Source organism: Pimephales promelas, chromosome 8 (genome assembly GCF_988280905.1).
Source record: "Pimephales promelas chromosome 8, fPimPro1.hap1.1, whole genome shotgun sequence".
Taxonomy (NCBI): Eukaryota; Metazoa; Chordata; class Actinopteri; order Cypriniformes; family Leuciscidae; genus Pimephales; species Pimephales promelas.
This window is the reverse complement of record NC_142776.1, coordinates 1,788,795-1,806,133: the sequence shown is the minus strand read 5'-3', so window position 1 is coordinate 1,806,133 and position 17,339 is coordinate 1,788,795. Positions and strand designations below refer to the sequence as shown.

Sequence of the window (17,339 nt, the reverse complement as noted above, 5' to 3'; positions counted from 1 at the left end):
TAAAATACGTGATTTATATTAGTAAAGTACAAAGACGATAATCAACCAAACAAACAAAACGAATTAATTATATTTCGAGCTTTTTTTTTTCATGTCCGGATAATTTTATTTTATTTATTTATTTATTTTGTATTTTTATTTTTTTGAAGAAACATGTAAATTTACAAATACATTCAGGAGAACATAAAAGAGGTAAAGCAAAGACAAATTATACAGAATAATTCCAAATCAAGTGCCATAAAAATAATTATATCACATTACAATTATACAACATAAAATAAAAAAAATAATAACACAAATAAAATAAGCAATGTATGATATATTTCGAGCTTTTTTTCTCTCACGATCTCTGTGCGACGTCACTGTTTTTTTAATTTAACTACATTTCCCATGATTCGTTTCGCGTCTACATCATGACGCAGTGATACAGTGATGAACTGTGTGATGATTTTATCCGCGTGTGAGGGACGCCGTGACCCTGAGCTCAAGCGGCTGATATTGTAATATTTGTGCTGATTATGGGGGCCGCTGACAGCAGGAGCGGGTCTGTGTCTTATGGACTGGACGAACAGGATAATGTGACGGTCCTGCAGGGGGTGAAGGTGACAGACTCATCATCATCATCATCACTGCACACACACAGTTAGATCCTGATACTGTTATATTACTTCAATGCGATATGTGCGTTTATAAACTGAAGACTAATGTAACTGTCCTTATTGTGCTTCTGAACTTCAGTGGCACTGAGAAAGTGAGAGTGTCTTTGGTGTGTGTGTGTGTGTGTGTGTGTTTGTGTGTCATTGGCTGCATTTATTCATGTGATGTAGCGATTAAATCTGCTCATTTTAAACATGTTTGTTATCATCAGTGCTGGATCTGTGCTGAGACATTGAGACCTACTGTAATATTATCTGCTCTCGCTCAAGGTCAATGAATGACAGAACAGTGAGAGTGACTTATCTGTGAACACTGTGTGTGTGTGTGTGTGTGTGTGTGTGTGTAAGAGAGTCATACTTATGACATAAAAGTCGAAATTGTGACACACTAACTATTGACTTGCACAGTGTCTTCTGTCTAGCCAAAAGCATACTAGAGTGAAAGTTTTAAAAAGTTTCTACACTTTTGTAAATGCAGGATCATTTATAATATTTTACGTGTGTGTGTGTGTGATCTCAGCTGTCTGGTAATGTTCTCCAGCGGATGCGGGAGTCGGGATCTTGTCCGGGGAAACCGGCCTCACCCAAACCAGAGAGAGACACACCTGATCCAGGTACTGCTACTGCCACACACACACACACACACACACACACACACTCATCTCACTGCGACACACTCATCTCTCAGCAACACACACGCATCTCTTGCTGTGTCTGATGTTTCAGGAGCTTCCAGACCTTCTGCAGGAGAGACACCGGGGGAGCTTCGAAGACGGTGAGTGTGTGTGTGTGTGTGTGTGTGTTTTACAGCAGACATTCATGCCTATCACAGTCTCTGCTATAATATACTGTATACTCCATATATTGATACTGTATACTAATATATTTTAATAAATAATTGATATATATATTATCTCAATGGTTTAATTTGTATACTATATATTAAAATATATACATATATTCATTATATATTGATGATATAATTTTATTTATTCCCCCCTTTATATATTAATTTTGAATATATTCCTTTATATATATATAGTATAAAAACATGAGATAAAAATAGATATTTTTAAAAAATATTTTATTAATATAAAATTTGTATTGTTTTATTTTTCAATTATGCACATTTCTACCCAAATTCTCGTTCTAAATTCCAAATCCATAATCTCAGCTTTTCTTCGTTTTTGTAGTCCTGTAATGTGATTATTTAAAATCATCGTTCATTAAAAGCATCATTGTGTTGTATGTGTGTGTATATATATATATATATATATATATAATTAGTATTATTTTGCATTTTTATTTTGCAAAATATAATATATATTTTATACAAAAATGTAGTATTTTTATGTGCTTTTGTCATTTTATTATTTTGTTATTTTTAATATTACTATTTATGTTTTATTTGAGTATACGTGTTCCTTTATTCTCAGTCAGTAACTCCAGTAGTTATTTCAGTTAGTTGACATGCAACATTTGTAATTTTCACATTTTTTCATCTAATATAATTTTTATTTACTTCATTTACTTCATTTAACAAAAACGTTTAATGGTTTTAGTTAGTGATAAAAACCCTGAAAATCATCACATTTTAATAATACAATGATGCATAAATATTTGTCAGTTTAAATAATATATCTTTAGTTATTATGTTCACAGTAATGAGAATGAGATGCGTGTGTGTGTGTGTGTGTGTGTGTGTGTGTGTGTGTGTGTGTGTGTGTGTGTGTGTGTGCAGGTTCGAGCGTGAACAGGCTCTGGTCCAGGAAGAGTTGACCCGGATCGCCCGTCGAGAGAGAGAGACAGCGATGGGAGACGACATGAGAGAGAGAGCAAACACACACCCGGACCTGCAGAAAACACACACCCTGGTGAGACACTCTACACACACACACCTGTGTTTCCAATCAAAGCTGGGAATTTCACTTGTGCACAAAATTTTAATATGGCGTAAATCATTTGTAAATAAAGCAGCGTTTCCATCAAGAGAACAACAGCATCACGTACTGGAAAATTAGTGCAAAATATCAATAATAAAACAATGGAGTTTCTATTGGTCCACTGGCTACTCCAGTCATCCAATCACAGCCTGAGGGAAAGTCACATGAGTTTATTTGTGCATCGAGTACCTTCATTTCTGATTTTACAAAGGAATATTTTATATGAAGAACTTTCAAGTAAAAATGATTTGTTTGTTTTTTGCATTTATCATTATGACGCGTGTGATTGGTTGATTTCACGTTTGCGTGCTTTATGTTCCATTAAACTAATTTTAGATTTTAAAGGTGTATTTTATCTAATGTTTAAGTTCAAGTGTTTTAGAGAAGCGTAAAGCATGTTGATCTCCAGCTAGATCTTGTGTTCTGTTATGATTAGTGTGCACTAGATGGCAGCCGTGGCCTTTGATTTTCATATTTTATATTCATATTTTCATATTGCTGTTTGAGGCCATGCTTGACATTTAATCGCTGTCATTTATTATAACCAGGCTTCATTCATAATTTTTTTTGCTTACAATATTTTATTTTTGCAATCTCTCTCTCTCTTTCAGTTAATTTTCTGTCAGCTGAAAAAGTATAAATAAAAAGTTTAGTAATAACATACAATCATTGTGTCGAAATTCTGAGATAAAAAGCCAAAATTATTAGTCTTGTGTGTCATAATATAGATTTTTTTTTTATCTCATCACTTAATCATATTTATGACTTCTTAACCCTTAATCTGCCACACCAAGAAAAGGCATTAAAAAACTGTTTTTATTATTTTTAAATCTCCTTATGTCGCTAGTTATCACATTTATTTTTCAATATCGGCCTCTACCAAATGGTTGATATGTTAATTTATTGTAAAGTACCGGTATTCATACACATACTATGAAAATCTGAAAATATGAACTATAATACTAATTTATTTAAAAACCTAATCAAAAAATGTATTTTTGTATATTGAATCTTCTTTATTTATTAAAGTTTGCCATGAAATATTTCAGGTTTTTAGAAACAATTTTAGTAATGTTAGTACACCAGCATTTGTCAATTAAGAAGTAATTGCCTCTGATAATTGTGATTCCCACACTTTAATTCTATGAATTTATTAGATTAACTTAATATCCCATATCGAAAAGTGGCAAAAAAAATACTTAAATAGATTTTGTTTTTGCCAAATAACTTTTTTTGCACTTAAGAAATGATTTCAGTGTATTGATGAAGAAATAATAATAGCTGTGTCATATTCATAGCTATGAATGATCAGAATGTCTGAGTGCAGAAATAGATGATCTGAAAACATGAGCTCCGCTTTTCTGTTTACCATAATGTGTCAAATCAACCTTTTGGTTGAGCATGTTTTTGAAAAATTATTAAAAACATACTAAAGTTTTTTTCATGGCACCAAGTAACATAATTTTGTAAAGTTAGGCCTCTTACAGTGTGATATGTCAAAAAAATGCTTACCTTGCAATATTTCTCCAAGAACAGTTCATAGGATTGATTTATGTGTTTCTGACATCATGAAGTGCTGTGACACCAGCTGTTGAGGGACACTGACATCTAGTGGATGTTTAGGGCATAACCGCTCGCCAGACCTGGAGCTGCCCAGCCTGAGTTAGGGTTAAGTTAGGGTTAAGTTAGGGTTAAGTTAGGGTTAAGTTAGGGGTTAAGTTTGGGTTAAGTTTGGGTTAAGTTAGGGTTAAGTTAGGGGTTAAGTTAGGGTTAAGTTAGAGTTAAGTTAGGATTAAGTTAGGGTTACGTTAGGGGTTACGTTAGGGGTTAAGTTTGGGTTAAGTTTGGGTTAAGTTAGAGTTAAGTTAGAGTTAAGTTAGGATTAAGTTAGGGTTACGTTAGGGGTTACGTTAGGGGTTAAGTTAGGGTTAAGTTAGGGTTAAGTTAGGGTTAAGTTAGAGTTAAGTTAGAGTTAAGTTAGGATTAAGTTAGGGTTACGTTAGGGGTTACGTTAGGGGTTAAGTTTGGGTTAAGTTTGGGTTAAGTTAGAGTTAAGTTAGAGTTAAGTTAGGATTAAGTTAGGGTTACGTTAGGGGTTACGTTAGGGGTTAAGTTAGGGTTAAGTTAGGGTTAAGTTAGGGTTAAGTTAGAGTTAAGTTAGAGTTAAGTTAGGATTAAGTTAGGGTTACGTTAGGGGTTACGTTAGGGGTTAAGTTTGGGTTAAGTTTGGGTTAAGTTAGTAAAATGTACTTTGGTCGAGCTGGCAGTTAAAGGGTGTCATAATGATGACTGAGTATGTTAGCATTTCAACTATTGAAATTATAATTCTTATCTACATTAGAAATGGACTCTTCCATTATTGCTCTCGATTGCATCTGTTGTTTTTGGTGTTTGATGAAATCTCTCCGTCAGCCGACGTGCTTCTGATTATGATTCGATTTTAATTTATTTATATAGAGCTTTTCACAATAGATATTGTTTCAAAGCAGCTTTACAGAAAGTGCATTTCAGAAATGTGCATAGAAATAATACAGTTAATCATGTGTGTAATCATAAGCGAATCCTGTCCAAGTGTTTTTGTTCAAATTCAAATTTCTTTCTTCCTTTCTTTCTTTCTCTCTCTCTCTCTCTCTCTCGCTCGCTCAGCCGGATGAGTTGTGTGTTCGGGTAAGCGTCCGTTTGCTGTATATCTCAGTGTTATTTTAATACAGTGAAACACAATATTCACTCGTGTGTAGATGTGATGATAATGGATGGTGAAAAGTGTCTCTAATATGATTGGTGATTCAAATGAAAGGGATTCATTTAGTATTATTTAGCTAATATTACAGTATTTATTAATATTTTTTATTTTGTGAGTGACTAAGAGTGTGTGTGTGTGTGTGTTATTGCTACTGTAAGTCTTCCAAATGTCATATCTATTTGTCTCCGAGGCATCAGATCATATTTGTGTAGCTGATGTGATTAAACACACACACACTCATTATATGTGTATCATCTTGTATGTGCTGCTGAAGTGTGTCATTTTATTCGGTCTCATCAGACATTGCTTTTTTGTGTTATTTTACTTCATGTCAGTATTAAGGCTCCTACACACACTGAGTCTGAACACTTTAAACTTTAAAAAAATAAAGTCCGACCTCACGTTATTACGACCTCACGTTATGTCCATCACGCTTTCACACACCACTGACACTTTCATCCGTCATAAAAAAATCAAATCGGGTTTGATTTTGACAATCAGAGCCACTGAATCACCAAAACGGAGATATAGGACTCCGATCTCTCGTGAAGATACGCCTGTGTTTCTCTGATACACTTCCTGTCATGTGTTCATCATCAGATCTTCATCATCCTCACTGCTTCAGTGTGTTTCATGTCTAAAGCGTGTGTGTGTGTGTGTGTGTCACTCAGGCCCGACAGCTGAAGAAGAAAGAAGACGAGCTCAAACATCTCGAGCAGTTTTACAAGGAGCAGCTGCAGCTGATGGAGAAGAAGGTGTGTGTGTGTGTGTGTGTGTGGGACGGGTTGGTCCATGTATGAACTCGTGTTTCATCACATCATTTTTAACATATTTGTGGTGATATTTACAAAATATGGCCTTCAGAAGTACAAACACAGACTGAAGAATCACACTGAATCTGAAACACACACACACACACACACACACTCGTGTCTTTGATGTGTCTGTACGCGCTTCAGGCTGAAGATGATGTTCTCTCTGATGTCTTCATGCTCATATTAAATATAGCATTTAGAAATACAACTGTTTGCATAAACTCCAGGACAGAGGTGGTTATTATGCGGCTTCTTGTGTGTGTGTGTGTAAGATGATGAACTGATATATAGAGTGTATACATACATACATGCAAATATTTCTTAAATATAAACATGTCTGTGTATTTATATATACAAAATAATTATACACACTACACACATTTAAATTATGTATACACAAACTTTTATTTTGGATGCGATTAATCGTATCACAGCCCTAAAAATTATATATATATATATATATATATATATATATATAAAAAAGGTTTTCTATTTGAATGGATTTGAAAATATAATTCATTCCTGAGATGATGAAGCTGAATTTTCAGCAGAAATGCATTTACTCTTTTGATCTCCTTGATGACTGAAAGTGTTCAAATATTTCTATTTTTAAAGAAAATGAAATGATTTGTGCTTAATTGTCGCGAAAATAATTCAACTTTGCATCACGTAAAGGACTGTTTTTAGGTTCATTAAAATATAAATTAGGAAAAAATGAACTTTTGACTTAACCCGGGTCTGTTCATTAACCCACGGCAGACGAGGAGGTACACACACACACACACACACACACACACACACACACACACACACACACATCGAGTGGATGTGATGCTCTGCTCACACAGACACACACTCCTCCGTTCCTGAAATCTTTTTTCTTTGTAAGTTTCTGTCTCTCCTGCTCTATTGAGGTGAGACCTGTAATCGGCTCTGGTCTGTCATGTGTGTGTGTGTGTGTGTGTGTGTGTCACACTGCTGCAGTCTCTGTGTGTGTGACGCTTTAAATGACAGCTCACATTTGAAAGATTCAGCCTACACACACTAATCTGAAACGCTTTGGTTAAGCTCTCAAAGAGAAATCCTGAGCGTGACACAAATGCATCACACACACACACACACACGTTCTCTTCTGCACTTCACACTGTCATGTAATATTCATGTTCTTCATCTCAGAACGCATAAAGAGTTTGTGCTTTTCACTCTCAATCTTTTGCAAGAGTAAAACCGAGTCATCTTCTCGTGTTATCAGCACCACACGTCTAATTTCTCTCATTATTATTCACACAGTCTGTCCCTGACTTGTTTTTAATACAGTAGCATTCAGTTATTTCCTGTAATGTAACCGGCACAGGTCGAGACGGGTGATTGACAGCTGAGTGGGCGGGGCTTCACTGCAATAGAGCACAACAGACACTGTAAAACAATTATTTTAAGGATTTATCAACATTTTTTCCTTTTTCAAATCAACTTACTGTGGTTCAGATAACATTTAATTTAACTTCGTTTAATTTCAATGAACTCAAAATTTTAAAGGAACTGGGTAATTTACTTTTTTAATTCAAACCAACAAGGAGTAGTTCACTTTAAACAAACTTTTGCTGATAATTTACTGACCCCCATGTCATCCAAGATGTCCATGTCTTTCTTTCTTCAGTCGAAAAAAAAATTAAGGTTTTTGATGAAAACATTCCAGGATTTTCTCCATATAATGGACTTCAATGGGGTCCAAACGGTTTAAGGTCCAAAAGACAGTTTCAGTGCAAACTGCAAACTGTTCAAAGGGCTTTAAACGATTCTAGACGATGAATAAGGGTCTTATCAAGCATTTAATAAATAAATAACAAAGTTTAAGTTCATCAAAATGAACAATGTTTCAAATTACTTAAAAAATGGTTCGTTCGTTTTGATAAATGAGTTTGAACAGGAGAGTCACAAACGCGCATCACAGAACAGAGCAAGGCGAGCATTTGAGCTTATAAAACTTAAACTTTGTTATTTATTTATTAAATGATCGATCGTTTCGCTTGATAAGACCCTTATTCATCGTCTGGAATCGTTTAAAGCCCTTTGAAGCTGCACTGAAACTCTCATTTGGACCTTGAACCATTTGGACCCCATTGAAGTCCATTATATGGAGAAAAATATCAAGCGAAACGATCGGCCATTTAAAAAATAAATAACAAAGTTTAAGTTTTATAAGCTCAAATGCTCGCCTTACTCTCTTGTTCAAAATGAACGAATCTTTTCCCGAGTCAACTCGCTCATTTTGTTTGTTGAATGAACCAAATGACACGAAAAAAAATTTGTTTCAAAAGTTTTTTTTTAAAGTGAACTACTCCTTTAAATGTTATGTACACCATCTTGCTCTTTGTCAACTACTTTTCAGTGTTTAATCTTCGTAAGCTGGTTGGTTTGCTTTAACTGAACTAGATTACATCATGCTTCTCTGTAAAAATGATTCGAAACAATGTGTGTTGTGAAAAGCGCTACACAAATACATTTGATATATACATACATCGTTTCGGCAGAGCTGCGAATCATGAGGTATTAATGAAGCGAGAAACGAGCAAATGAGCTGAGAATCGAAAGATGGAGCGGTCGAGGGAGAAACGGGTGCGAAACCGTGGAGAATAAATGACATGAACATTATCTCAGCTTTACTTTAGTTAGTTTATCCCATTAGACTCTAGAAGAGGGAATTATGGGATCTGTGAAACGTCTCGACTCTTATTATACTGTTAGTGAGGGATTTGAACAAACTCCTCAAAGTGATATTGATTTCTCACAGATTTCTGATGCTCTTCCATGTGGTAATTGTAGATTTAATAAGATCCAGCTGAGATTGTAATTACACTGATAGATTGTAATCACTTCTAAGGAAGAAGCCGATATTACGCTGATAAACTTAACATGCTGTTTCTTACAGAGAAACTGTCGGAGTTATGTGTGTGGATGTGGCCAGGCGTTCAGCGCCGCTGGGTTTCGTAATTGTTGTAATTTTCGTGTGAATGCCCGTTAAACGTGTAAAAGGTTACGACGTCTGACTGAGAGATTAACAATTAAAGGGATAGTTCACTTTGAAATTAATTTTTGGTATGTTTTATCTTACCTCAAGAGCATCCAAGATGTAGGTGTCTTTGTTTTTAGGTCAAACCGTTCTTGTCTGTCAGTCATATAATGGAGGTCTATGGTCACCACCTCAAAGAGCAGCACAGAGAAGTCCAAATTAAACATGATTTAATGACTCGTAAATGTAAGTACACATTGATGGCCTAAGACACGAAACGAGCGGTTTGTGTGAGAAAAGGAACAGTATTTATATCGTTTTACCTCTTGTAATCATAGCCACGTCCAAGTGATCTGAAGGCGCGGGCGCTTCGGTCTGGGCAAGATATATCGAAATCGTCTTGCATTTTGATTTCCTGTATATCTAAATATGTTTAGATCTCCACAGTGAAGGAAATCTCTGTGTAAACAATGAGTGACTACTCGTGTGAGACGTCACTTCCGAAGCGCCCGCGGACGTTCTTGTCTGTCAGTCATATAATGGAGGTCTATGGTCACCACCTCAAAGAGCAGCACAGAGAAGTCCAAATTAAACATGATTTAATGACTCGTAAATGTAAGTACACATTGATGGCCTAAGACACGAAACGAGTCTTTAAACAGTATTTATATCGTTTTACCTCTTGTTAATAGTCATCGAACTGATCTGAGGGTGTGGGCACTTTGTGGCTGAGGTAAAAACGATATAAATACTGTTGGTTTTCTCACACAAACCGCTCGTTTCGTGTCTTAGGCCATCAATGTGTACAGACATTCACGAGTCATTAAACCATGTTTAATTTGGACTTCTCTGTGCATGCTCTTTGAGGTGGTGACCATAGACCTCCATTATATGACAGACAGACAAGAACGGTTTGACCTAAAAATATCACAATAGAAAATACTGTGGAAACAAAGACACCTACATCTTGGATGCCCTTGAGGTAAGATAAAATTAATTTCACAGTGAACTATCCCTTTAAGAGAAATGCATTGTGGGATTTAGAGAAGGCAACAGAAGCATAAGATCTGTGATTTCGAATTTGCATGATAAATGTGGCAGAAAGTTCATGCGTTCGGGACTGTAAATCAACGTTTTCTCAGTGCAAATGGAGGAAAACAAATATAATATTTCTTGTGCATTACATGAATGACTAAACTCTCTCTCTCTCTGTGTGTGTGTGTGTGTGTGTGTGTGTAGAACACCGACTTCTATCAGCAGACTCTACACATGTACACGCAGGAGGCGGTGAAAGCAGAAGCCGCTGTGAAGTGAGTAGAGACAGTTTCACTATATCACACTATTATTGTTTCTATTCATATTATATACAATTAATAATATAAAATCATTATATAACTTAATTTTACTAAGAGAACATTTTAGACTTTAATGACTATTTTTTGTCTGTGAAAGAGCAGAAATATCAATATCAAATAGGAATGGGCAACGATTAATCGCATCCAAAATAAAAGTTTGTGTTTACATAATATATGTGTGTGTGTGTGGTGTGTATAATTAATTTGTATAAATAAATATCCACACATGCATGTATATAGTTAAGAAAAATGTGTTATTAATATATCAAATATATTTTTAATTGTGAATAAATATATATAAAATATATACATGCACATAATATGTACATATATGTGGGTATTTATATATACAAATTAATTATACACACACATATATTATGTAAACACAAACTTTTATTTTGGATGCGATTAATCGCGGTTAATCATTGCCCATCCCTAAAAATGAAACTCATCTTTTAAAGACTATAATGCTCTTAATGTGTCCATAAGTCCAGTGTAACTCCCGTGTCGGGCCTGTAGGGGGCAGAAATACTCTTGTTTGTGCCTGATTTGTTCTGTTCTTGAACTGGTTTTTAACAGTTTAAAGCTCCCCTATTATGATATCTCATATAAAGGCTCCTAATTGTGTTTTAGAGTCTCCTTCAACAGGTTTACATCCATCAAAGATCAAAAACACTTTAATTTCCTCATAATCTCCACTGCAGCTTCAGCTTTCTCTCAGTCTCTCTAAGCTCCGCCTCTCTGAGAGCTGCTCTGCTCCGATTGGTCAGAAAGCAAACGCTCATTATCATATCTGAATCTCAGCTCTTGATCACAGTGATACGAACAGAAATGATGGCGTGTGTTTTACCGTATTAATCTCGAACAGAACCAAACTCTTCCAGTCTCAGATACACTACAGTGATTGAGGGCGGGGCTAAGAGACGCTCATCAGCCAATCAAGACCATTATGTAAATGAGTTACTCAGGGAATATCTGAAAAGCATAATATTGTCTCTAAGATTGTTCTATAACTCATCAGCAGTGTGTGTCGTATGCGAAGCGTGTGATTATGTGTGTGTCGCTCCTCAGGCCGGGTCACGTGACGCCCGTGTGCGCTGAGCTGCAGTCGCAGGTGTTGAGCTGCTACACACTGAACAAACGACACACACTGCTCTGCTCACAGCTGGCCAGAGACTACATGCACTGCATCCACTCCTGCAAGAAGGTACGATTGTTATATGTCCTGGATATTACAGAAAAGGGACACTCAACCAGTCATTAAATGGTTAAAAATAAACACGTCACCACTGACCAATCAGAATCGAGAATTCTAGAGCACGGCATAATACTAGTTCAAACGATGGATAACTGTTTAATGGGCAAAAAAAGTAAGTAAAAAAGGTGCTTTACAATCATCTAGAATTATTCATCTCAGCATTTACTGAAGCATTTGTAAGATCAAAAGTAGTTTTTGCACCGTAGTTAAATGAACATAACTAACATTAACAGTGTTAGTAAATGCTATGAGAATATTGTTAATGAATGAATCAACGGATGAGACCGTATTGTAAAGTGTTGCCAGTTTGCTTTACTGTTTAAAATGTAAGATATCAGTCATTACTCCTGCTGATAATAAAACAATATGTTAATACTGACCGATACGGATCATTTTTTTTCCCTCCATTGTGTTACGGAGAGCTGGTTCATATTAACCCTTGTGCATCCTTATGGACATTTTTGTCCTTTTCAGTTTTGTTTTTTAATGGCAAAAAAAATTGGCACAGGTGTGTATTTTTATTGGAATTTTACTATTTCACCGTCATTTTCTTAAAAAAATATTTTTTGCATTAGGTACAAAGAATACTCCCTCTCAGCACCTTTTGGACAAAAATGTCCCCATTGAAACCCATTAAAACTGCCATTTTTAATCCCCGGTTCAGTTAACTATAAAATTATGCAATCTTTGTTCAGAGGCTTTCATTCTGATGGCAAGGCTTCAAAATTTTTATTTTTATTTTTATTTTCATTTTTTTTCAGATGGTGCCATTTTTTTTAAAGTTTGGCCTATAAACAAATATCGCTTTATTCCTGTTTTCTGCTTCGGCATATTATAGATATATTATAAATTATGCAATAATATTTGTGTGGGTGTGTTGGTATGGATGTCAGAGTGTGGTTAGTATTTGTGTTATAAAAAAATATGTGTGTGTGTGTTTGTAATATTGAGAGAGAAAAACTGCAAATTCAAATCCAATCACTGTGAGCTCCAGTGGGGTTTTGCTGCCACCCAATGGGGAAAATATGTTACTACACCCAAACAAACTGTTACCGAAAGCTCATTTTTTGAGATATCATCCTCAAATTTGGAACACAACCTATTTAGATTCATGGTTTTGAGTTCAACCTGATTTATAAAATATATATTTTATGTAAAATATTTTTTATAAATAACTTTCATAAACGTATACCTATATAACTTTTTTTTGGATTTACTTATTATTATTTTTTTACTTCAGCAATAATCTTCTTTAAAATGATACCAAACTTAAGTCTGTGCTCCGACGCGTCACATTTTTATGATAGCTTTTTGGCATGGACATTTTTGTCCTCTTTTTACCTATGTGTAACTTTTTTTAATTGATGCACAAGGGTTAAAACATGCCAGAGTGTGTGTGTGTGAGAGAGAGAGAGAGAGAGAGAGCATGTGCTGGAGAAGAGTTGAGTGTCACATGAATTGATGAAGGATGTTTAATAATGGAAATATAATAAACACTCGAGTCGTTGGTGTGTCGGTTTGTTGGTTCTCTGCAGAACTTGCTGGTGAACCACGGATGAAGAGGACGATTGATGCTGAAGAAGAGGAGCGGTGTGAGAAGACGTCTATCTAGATGCGTGTGTATGAGAGAGTGTGTGTGTTATCCGGATTGTGTTGGTTTGTTGAGCTGATCTTCATTTACTGTGAGCAAATAAAGTCTCCCCTTTACTCATTACTCTGTTAGCTCTCCACACAGTTCATGTTCGTCCGTCTGAAACTGTATTTTCTGAAGGTTGTGCAGATGAATATGATGTTTCTGCATTATCGAGACGAAAAGCGTGTTTATGAGGAAATGCACACATAAATCTATAGTAGATGTTTCATCAATGCATTGAAACGATCGCTCATTTAATAAATAAATAACAAAGTTTAAGTTTTATAAGCTCAAATGCTCGCCTTGCTCTGTTCTGTGTGACTCTACTGTTCGAACTCGTTCATTAGAACGAATAAATCTTTTTCTGAGTTAATTTGTTCATTTCGTTCGTTGAATGAACCAAATGACTCGGGAAAAGATTCGTTCATTTTGATAAACGAGTTCGAACAGGAGAGTCACACAGAACAGAGCAAGGCGAGCATTTGAGCTTATAAAACTTAAACTTTGTTATTTATTTATTAAATGAGCGATCGTTTCGCTTGATAAGACCCTTATTCATCGTCTGGTGTCGTTTAAAGCCCTTTGAACAGTTTGCACTGAAACTCTCCATTTGGACCCCATTGAAGTCCATTATATGGAGAAAATCCTGGAATGTTTTCATCAAAAACCTTAATTTCTTTTCGACTGAAGAAAGAAAGACATGGACATCTTGGATGACATGGGGGTGAGTAAATTATCAGCAAAAGATTATTTTTTAAAAGTGAACTACTCCTTTAAGCATTTTCAGAGTTTATCTGCATCCAGTGTTTTTTATGCGATATATCCCTTAAATAGGTGGATGGAAACCGCAATCTTGCGGCAGTGTTTCCTCTGACCTGCACAAACACAGGTTAGATTTCTAGAGATTCTCCATCCTTTAAAGTCCACGGATTTTAAAAAGTGTGTTATATTGTAGCCAATCATTGCATCCCTTAAAACTCATCTTTGATCACTAAAATGACATATTTAAATGCTTTTTCCTTTGAAAAAAATTCTTTATGCCTTCAATATCTTGAATGTAACTCGACACCCTTGCTTCATTTAGTATGCGCGGTTCTATAAATATGCAAATGAGCCCCGCCTCCACTCACTCACTCAGAGATCCACTGGTTGTCGATCACACGTTGATCTGATTGGTTACAAGGTGGTTTGTGACGTCAGAAACACCAGCGATTTCAAAGCGTTTTTTTTGAGGTTCACTGCAGTTTTAAGGAGGAAATACTCAGCAATGCTGTCCACTTATCAACGCACACATGTGTCTTAAAGCGGATTAAAAACACCACATACACACATAAACAACATAATTAGCTGGATTTACAAGGGACTTTAAGTTTACATTCTTCTATCTTTGTCATTTTGAGTCAATTTTTTGTTGATTTTTAAATACAAAGTTTGTACTGTCGTGAATGTGATCCTCCTCGTGGCTGATTTGTTTGGTTCATGGCTTATAACTTTAAACAAAGACGTTTTTCAAAGAACCAAAAAAAACTGTAGGTAAAAAAACATTATTTTATCATGAATAACATCAGTACGGAAGAGGATTAGGGCCAAGCAATAAAAAAAGAAAACCATCTTGAGATTAAAGTCGTTATAATGCGAGATTAAACTCGAGAAATAAAAGTCGAAATACAATCTTGAGAATAAACTCATTAATTTTCGTGAATAAAGTTGTTGTGTTGCGAGAAAAAAACTCGTTAAGTTTAAAGAAAAAAGTCCAAATACAATCTTGAGATTATAAACTCATGACATTTTTAGAAAAAAAAAACTCGTTACATTTTGAGAAAAAACTCGGAATACAGAGTTTTATTTCGACTCGAAATACTTTTATTTTGAAATACAGAGTTTTAAGATTGTATTTTGACTTTTTTTCACAAAATTTAACGCGTTTTTTTCTCGAAACCCAACGACTTTATTCTCGATATTTAATGAGTTTATTCTCGAAAAACACCACATACACACATAAATGTATTTTCACTTTAAAAGCAAGTTACCATTTTAGCTAAGACTTTAACAGGAAGACAGATCCAGTGAAATATGACACATCCATGCGCTTTGATAATTGAGTGTTTTGATGAAGTTCAGAAATAGATGCATATCCTGCGAGAGGTGAAATCAGCGAGTGAATGATCCCTCGGGGATCCATAACGTCTCCATCGAGACGCCGGATGCGAGTGGCGTGTGACTGGATTGTCACGCGCTGCTTCTCTGAAACTCACACTTGTTTTGTGAGGAGTGGTACGGTGGCCTGTGTGGTCGTCGTCATGGTAACGAGTCTGGCGTTCACCGTGTGCCCGCCGTATAGATCTCCCATCACTAAATATCCATGTGTGAATCTTAGAAAGAGAGTGTAAAACATTGATTCAACACTATAGTTCAGTCGTGTGCCGTCTCTGACACTCGATAGCATCATGTTTGGCGAGTCCTTATTAAAATAACTCCAGGCTATGAAACTGGTGTCGTGTTTGAAGTGGAATATTATAAGGGCAAGTAAAAGTCTTTCTCGGTAAATGCTGCCTTTTGATGAAAATCACGGATGGACAAAATCTTAGTTACTTTGTTATTAGAGAAATTTGACAAAAAAAATATTATGTGATTTTGATTTTTGCTGCATTTACCTTTGTTCTTTTCTTTCTTTCTTTTTTTTGTCAGCAAACCACAGATTTTAAGCAGTTTTTTAAAACCCCAATATCTGTAGTCGATTATTGTATCCCTTACAACTCATCTTTGATCACCGAAATGACATATTTTGTCACAAACGCGAATCACTTTGGTTCACTGCAGTTTTTTGTTCGAACTCGTTCATCAAAATGAATGAATCTTTTTTCGAGTAATTTCGTTCATTGAATTTACCAAATGACTCGGCGAGCATTTGAGCTTATGAAACTTAAACTTTGTTATTTATTTTTTAAATGGCCGATCGTTTCGCTTGATATTTTTCTCCATATAATGGACTTCAATGGGGTCCAAACGGTTCAAGGTCCAAATGAGAGTTTCAGTGCAAACTGTTCAAAGGGCTTTAAACGATCCCAGACGGATATGATGAATAAGGGTCTTATCAAGCGAAACGATCGGCCATTTAATAAATAAATAACAAAGTTTAAGTTTTATAAGCTCAAATGCTCGATGCTTCTGTGATGCACGTTCGTGACCCTCCTGTTCAAACTCATTTATCAAAACGATCATTTTTTGAGTAATTTGAAACATTGTTCATTTTGATGAACTTACACTTTGTTATTTATTAAATGAGCGATCGTTTCGCTTGATAAGACCCTTATTCATCGTCTGGAATCGTTTAAAGCCCTTTGAACAGTTTGCACTGAAACTCTCAATTTGGACCCCATTGAAGTCCATTATATGGAGAAAAATCCTGGAATGTTTTCGTCAAAAACCTTGATTTCTTTTCGACTGAAGAAAGAAAGACGTGGACATCTTGGATGACATGGGGGTGAGTAAATTATCAGCAAAAGATTTTTTTAAAGTGAACTACTCCTTTAAGTCCATCATCTTTGTTGTTACACCTTCACAATGGCAGTCAATGAGATCTGATTCACAGCATCAGTTACCAATGTTCACTCGATCATCTTATAGACTGTATCTGCATTTAAATGCCATTTGGATTAAACGTACGTAATATCTGACATTTGGGGTTCAGCTGGAGATATTCATATTCATAGATCATTTATCTCATGCTAAACATCATTTGAGTGGAGGAGGACTTTTATTTTATTACTCTCAGTATTATCAGTGAATCATTTCAACTGGATTTGATTTCATGTAATATGAGATTTTGATTCAGATTTGAGGCACTTGTCTCACACACACGTCATGTGTTCCTGAAGAGAGACCGAACAGCCTGAAGCTCAGCTGACACACAAATGCAAATGAGT

General features: G+C 35.5%; 1 protein-coding gene across 3 annotated transcripts; it reads left to right on the top strand.

Moving 5' to 3' along the window:
• Positions 1–399: 399 nt before the first annotated feature.
• chchd6b (coiled-coil-helix-coiled-coil-helix domain containing 6b) lies at positions 400–13,494 on the top strand. 3 transcript variants are annotated; one of them, XM_039656453.2, is made up of 9 exons: positions 400–602; positions 1,177–1,270; positions 1,383–1,431; positions 2,398–2,530; positions 5,246–5,266; positions 6,014–6,097; positions 10,407–10,477; positions 11,594–11,729; positions 13,316–13,494. In XM_039656453.2, the coding sequence occupies exons 1-9, from the start codon at positions 519–521 to the stop codon at positions 13,337–13,339; spliced, it is 696 nt and encodes a 231-aa protein (XP_039512387.2). In that variant the 5' UTR covers positions 400–518; the 3' UTR covers positions 13,340–13,494. The 3 variants fall into 3 exon arrangements, with proteins under 3 accessions (XP_039512387.2, XP_039512389.2, XP_039512388.2); XM_039656454.2 differs by lacking the exon at positions 5,246–5,266 and having other exon boundaries at positions 401–602; XM_039656455.2 differs by lacking the exons at positions 5,246–5,266; positions 6,014–6,097.
• The last annotated feature ends 3,845 nt before the right edge of the window (positions 13,495–17,339 follow it).

What these genes read in the sequence shown, in the direction of transcription:
- chchd6b (XM_039656453.2), top strand. Translation starts at nt 519, where the DNA reads ATGGGGGCCGCTGACAGCAGGAGCGGGTCTGTGTCTTATGGACTGGAC. An exon ending in CCGGGGGAGCTTCGAAGACG is followed by an intron (nt 1,432 to 2,397) that starts GTGAGTGTGTGT and finishes GTGTGTGTGCAG; the next exon opens with GTTCGAGCGTGAACAGGCTC. An exon ending in TGCAGCTGATGGAGAAGAAG is followed by an intron (nt 6,098 to 10,406) that starts GTGTGTGTGTGT and finishes GTGTGTGTGTAG; the next exon opens with AACACCGACTTCTATCAGCA.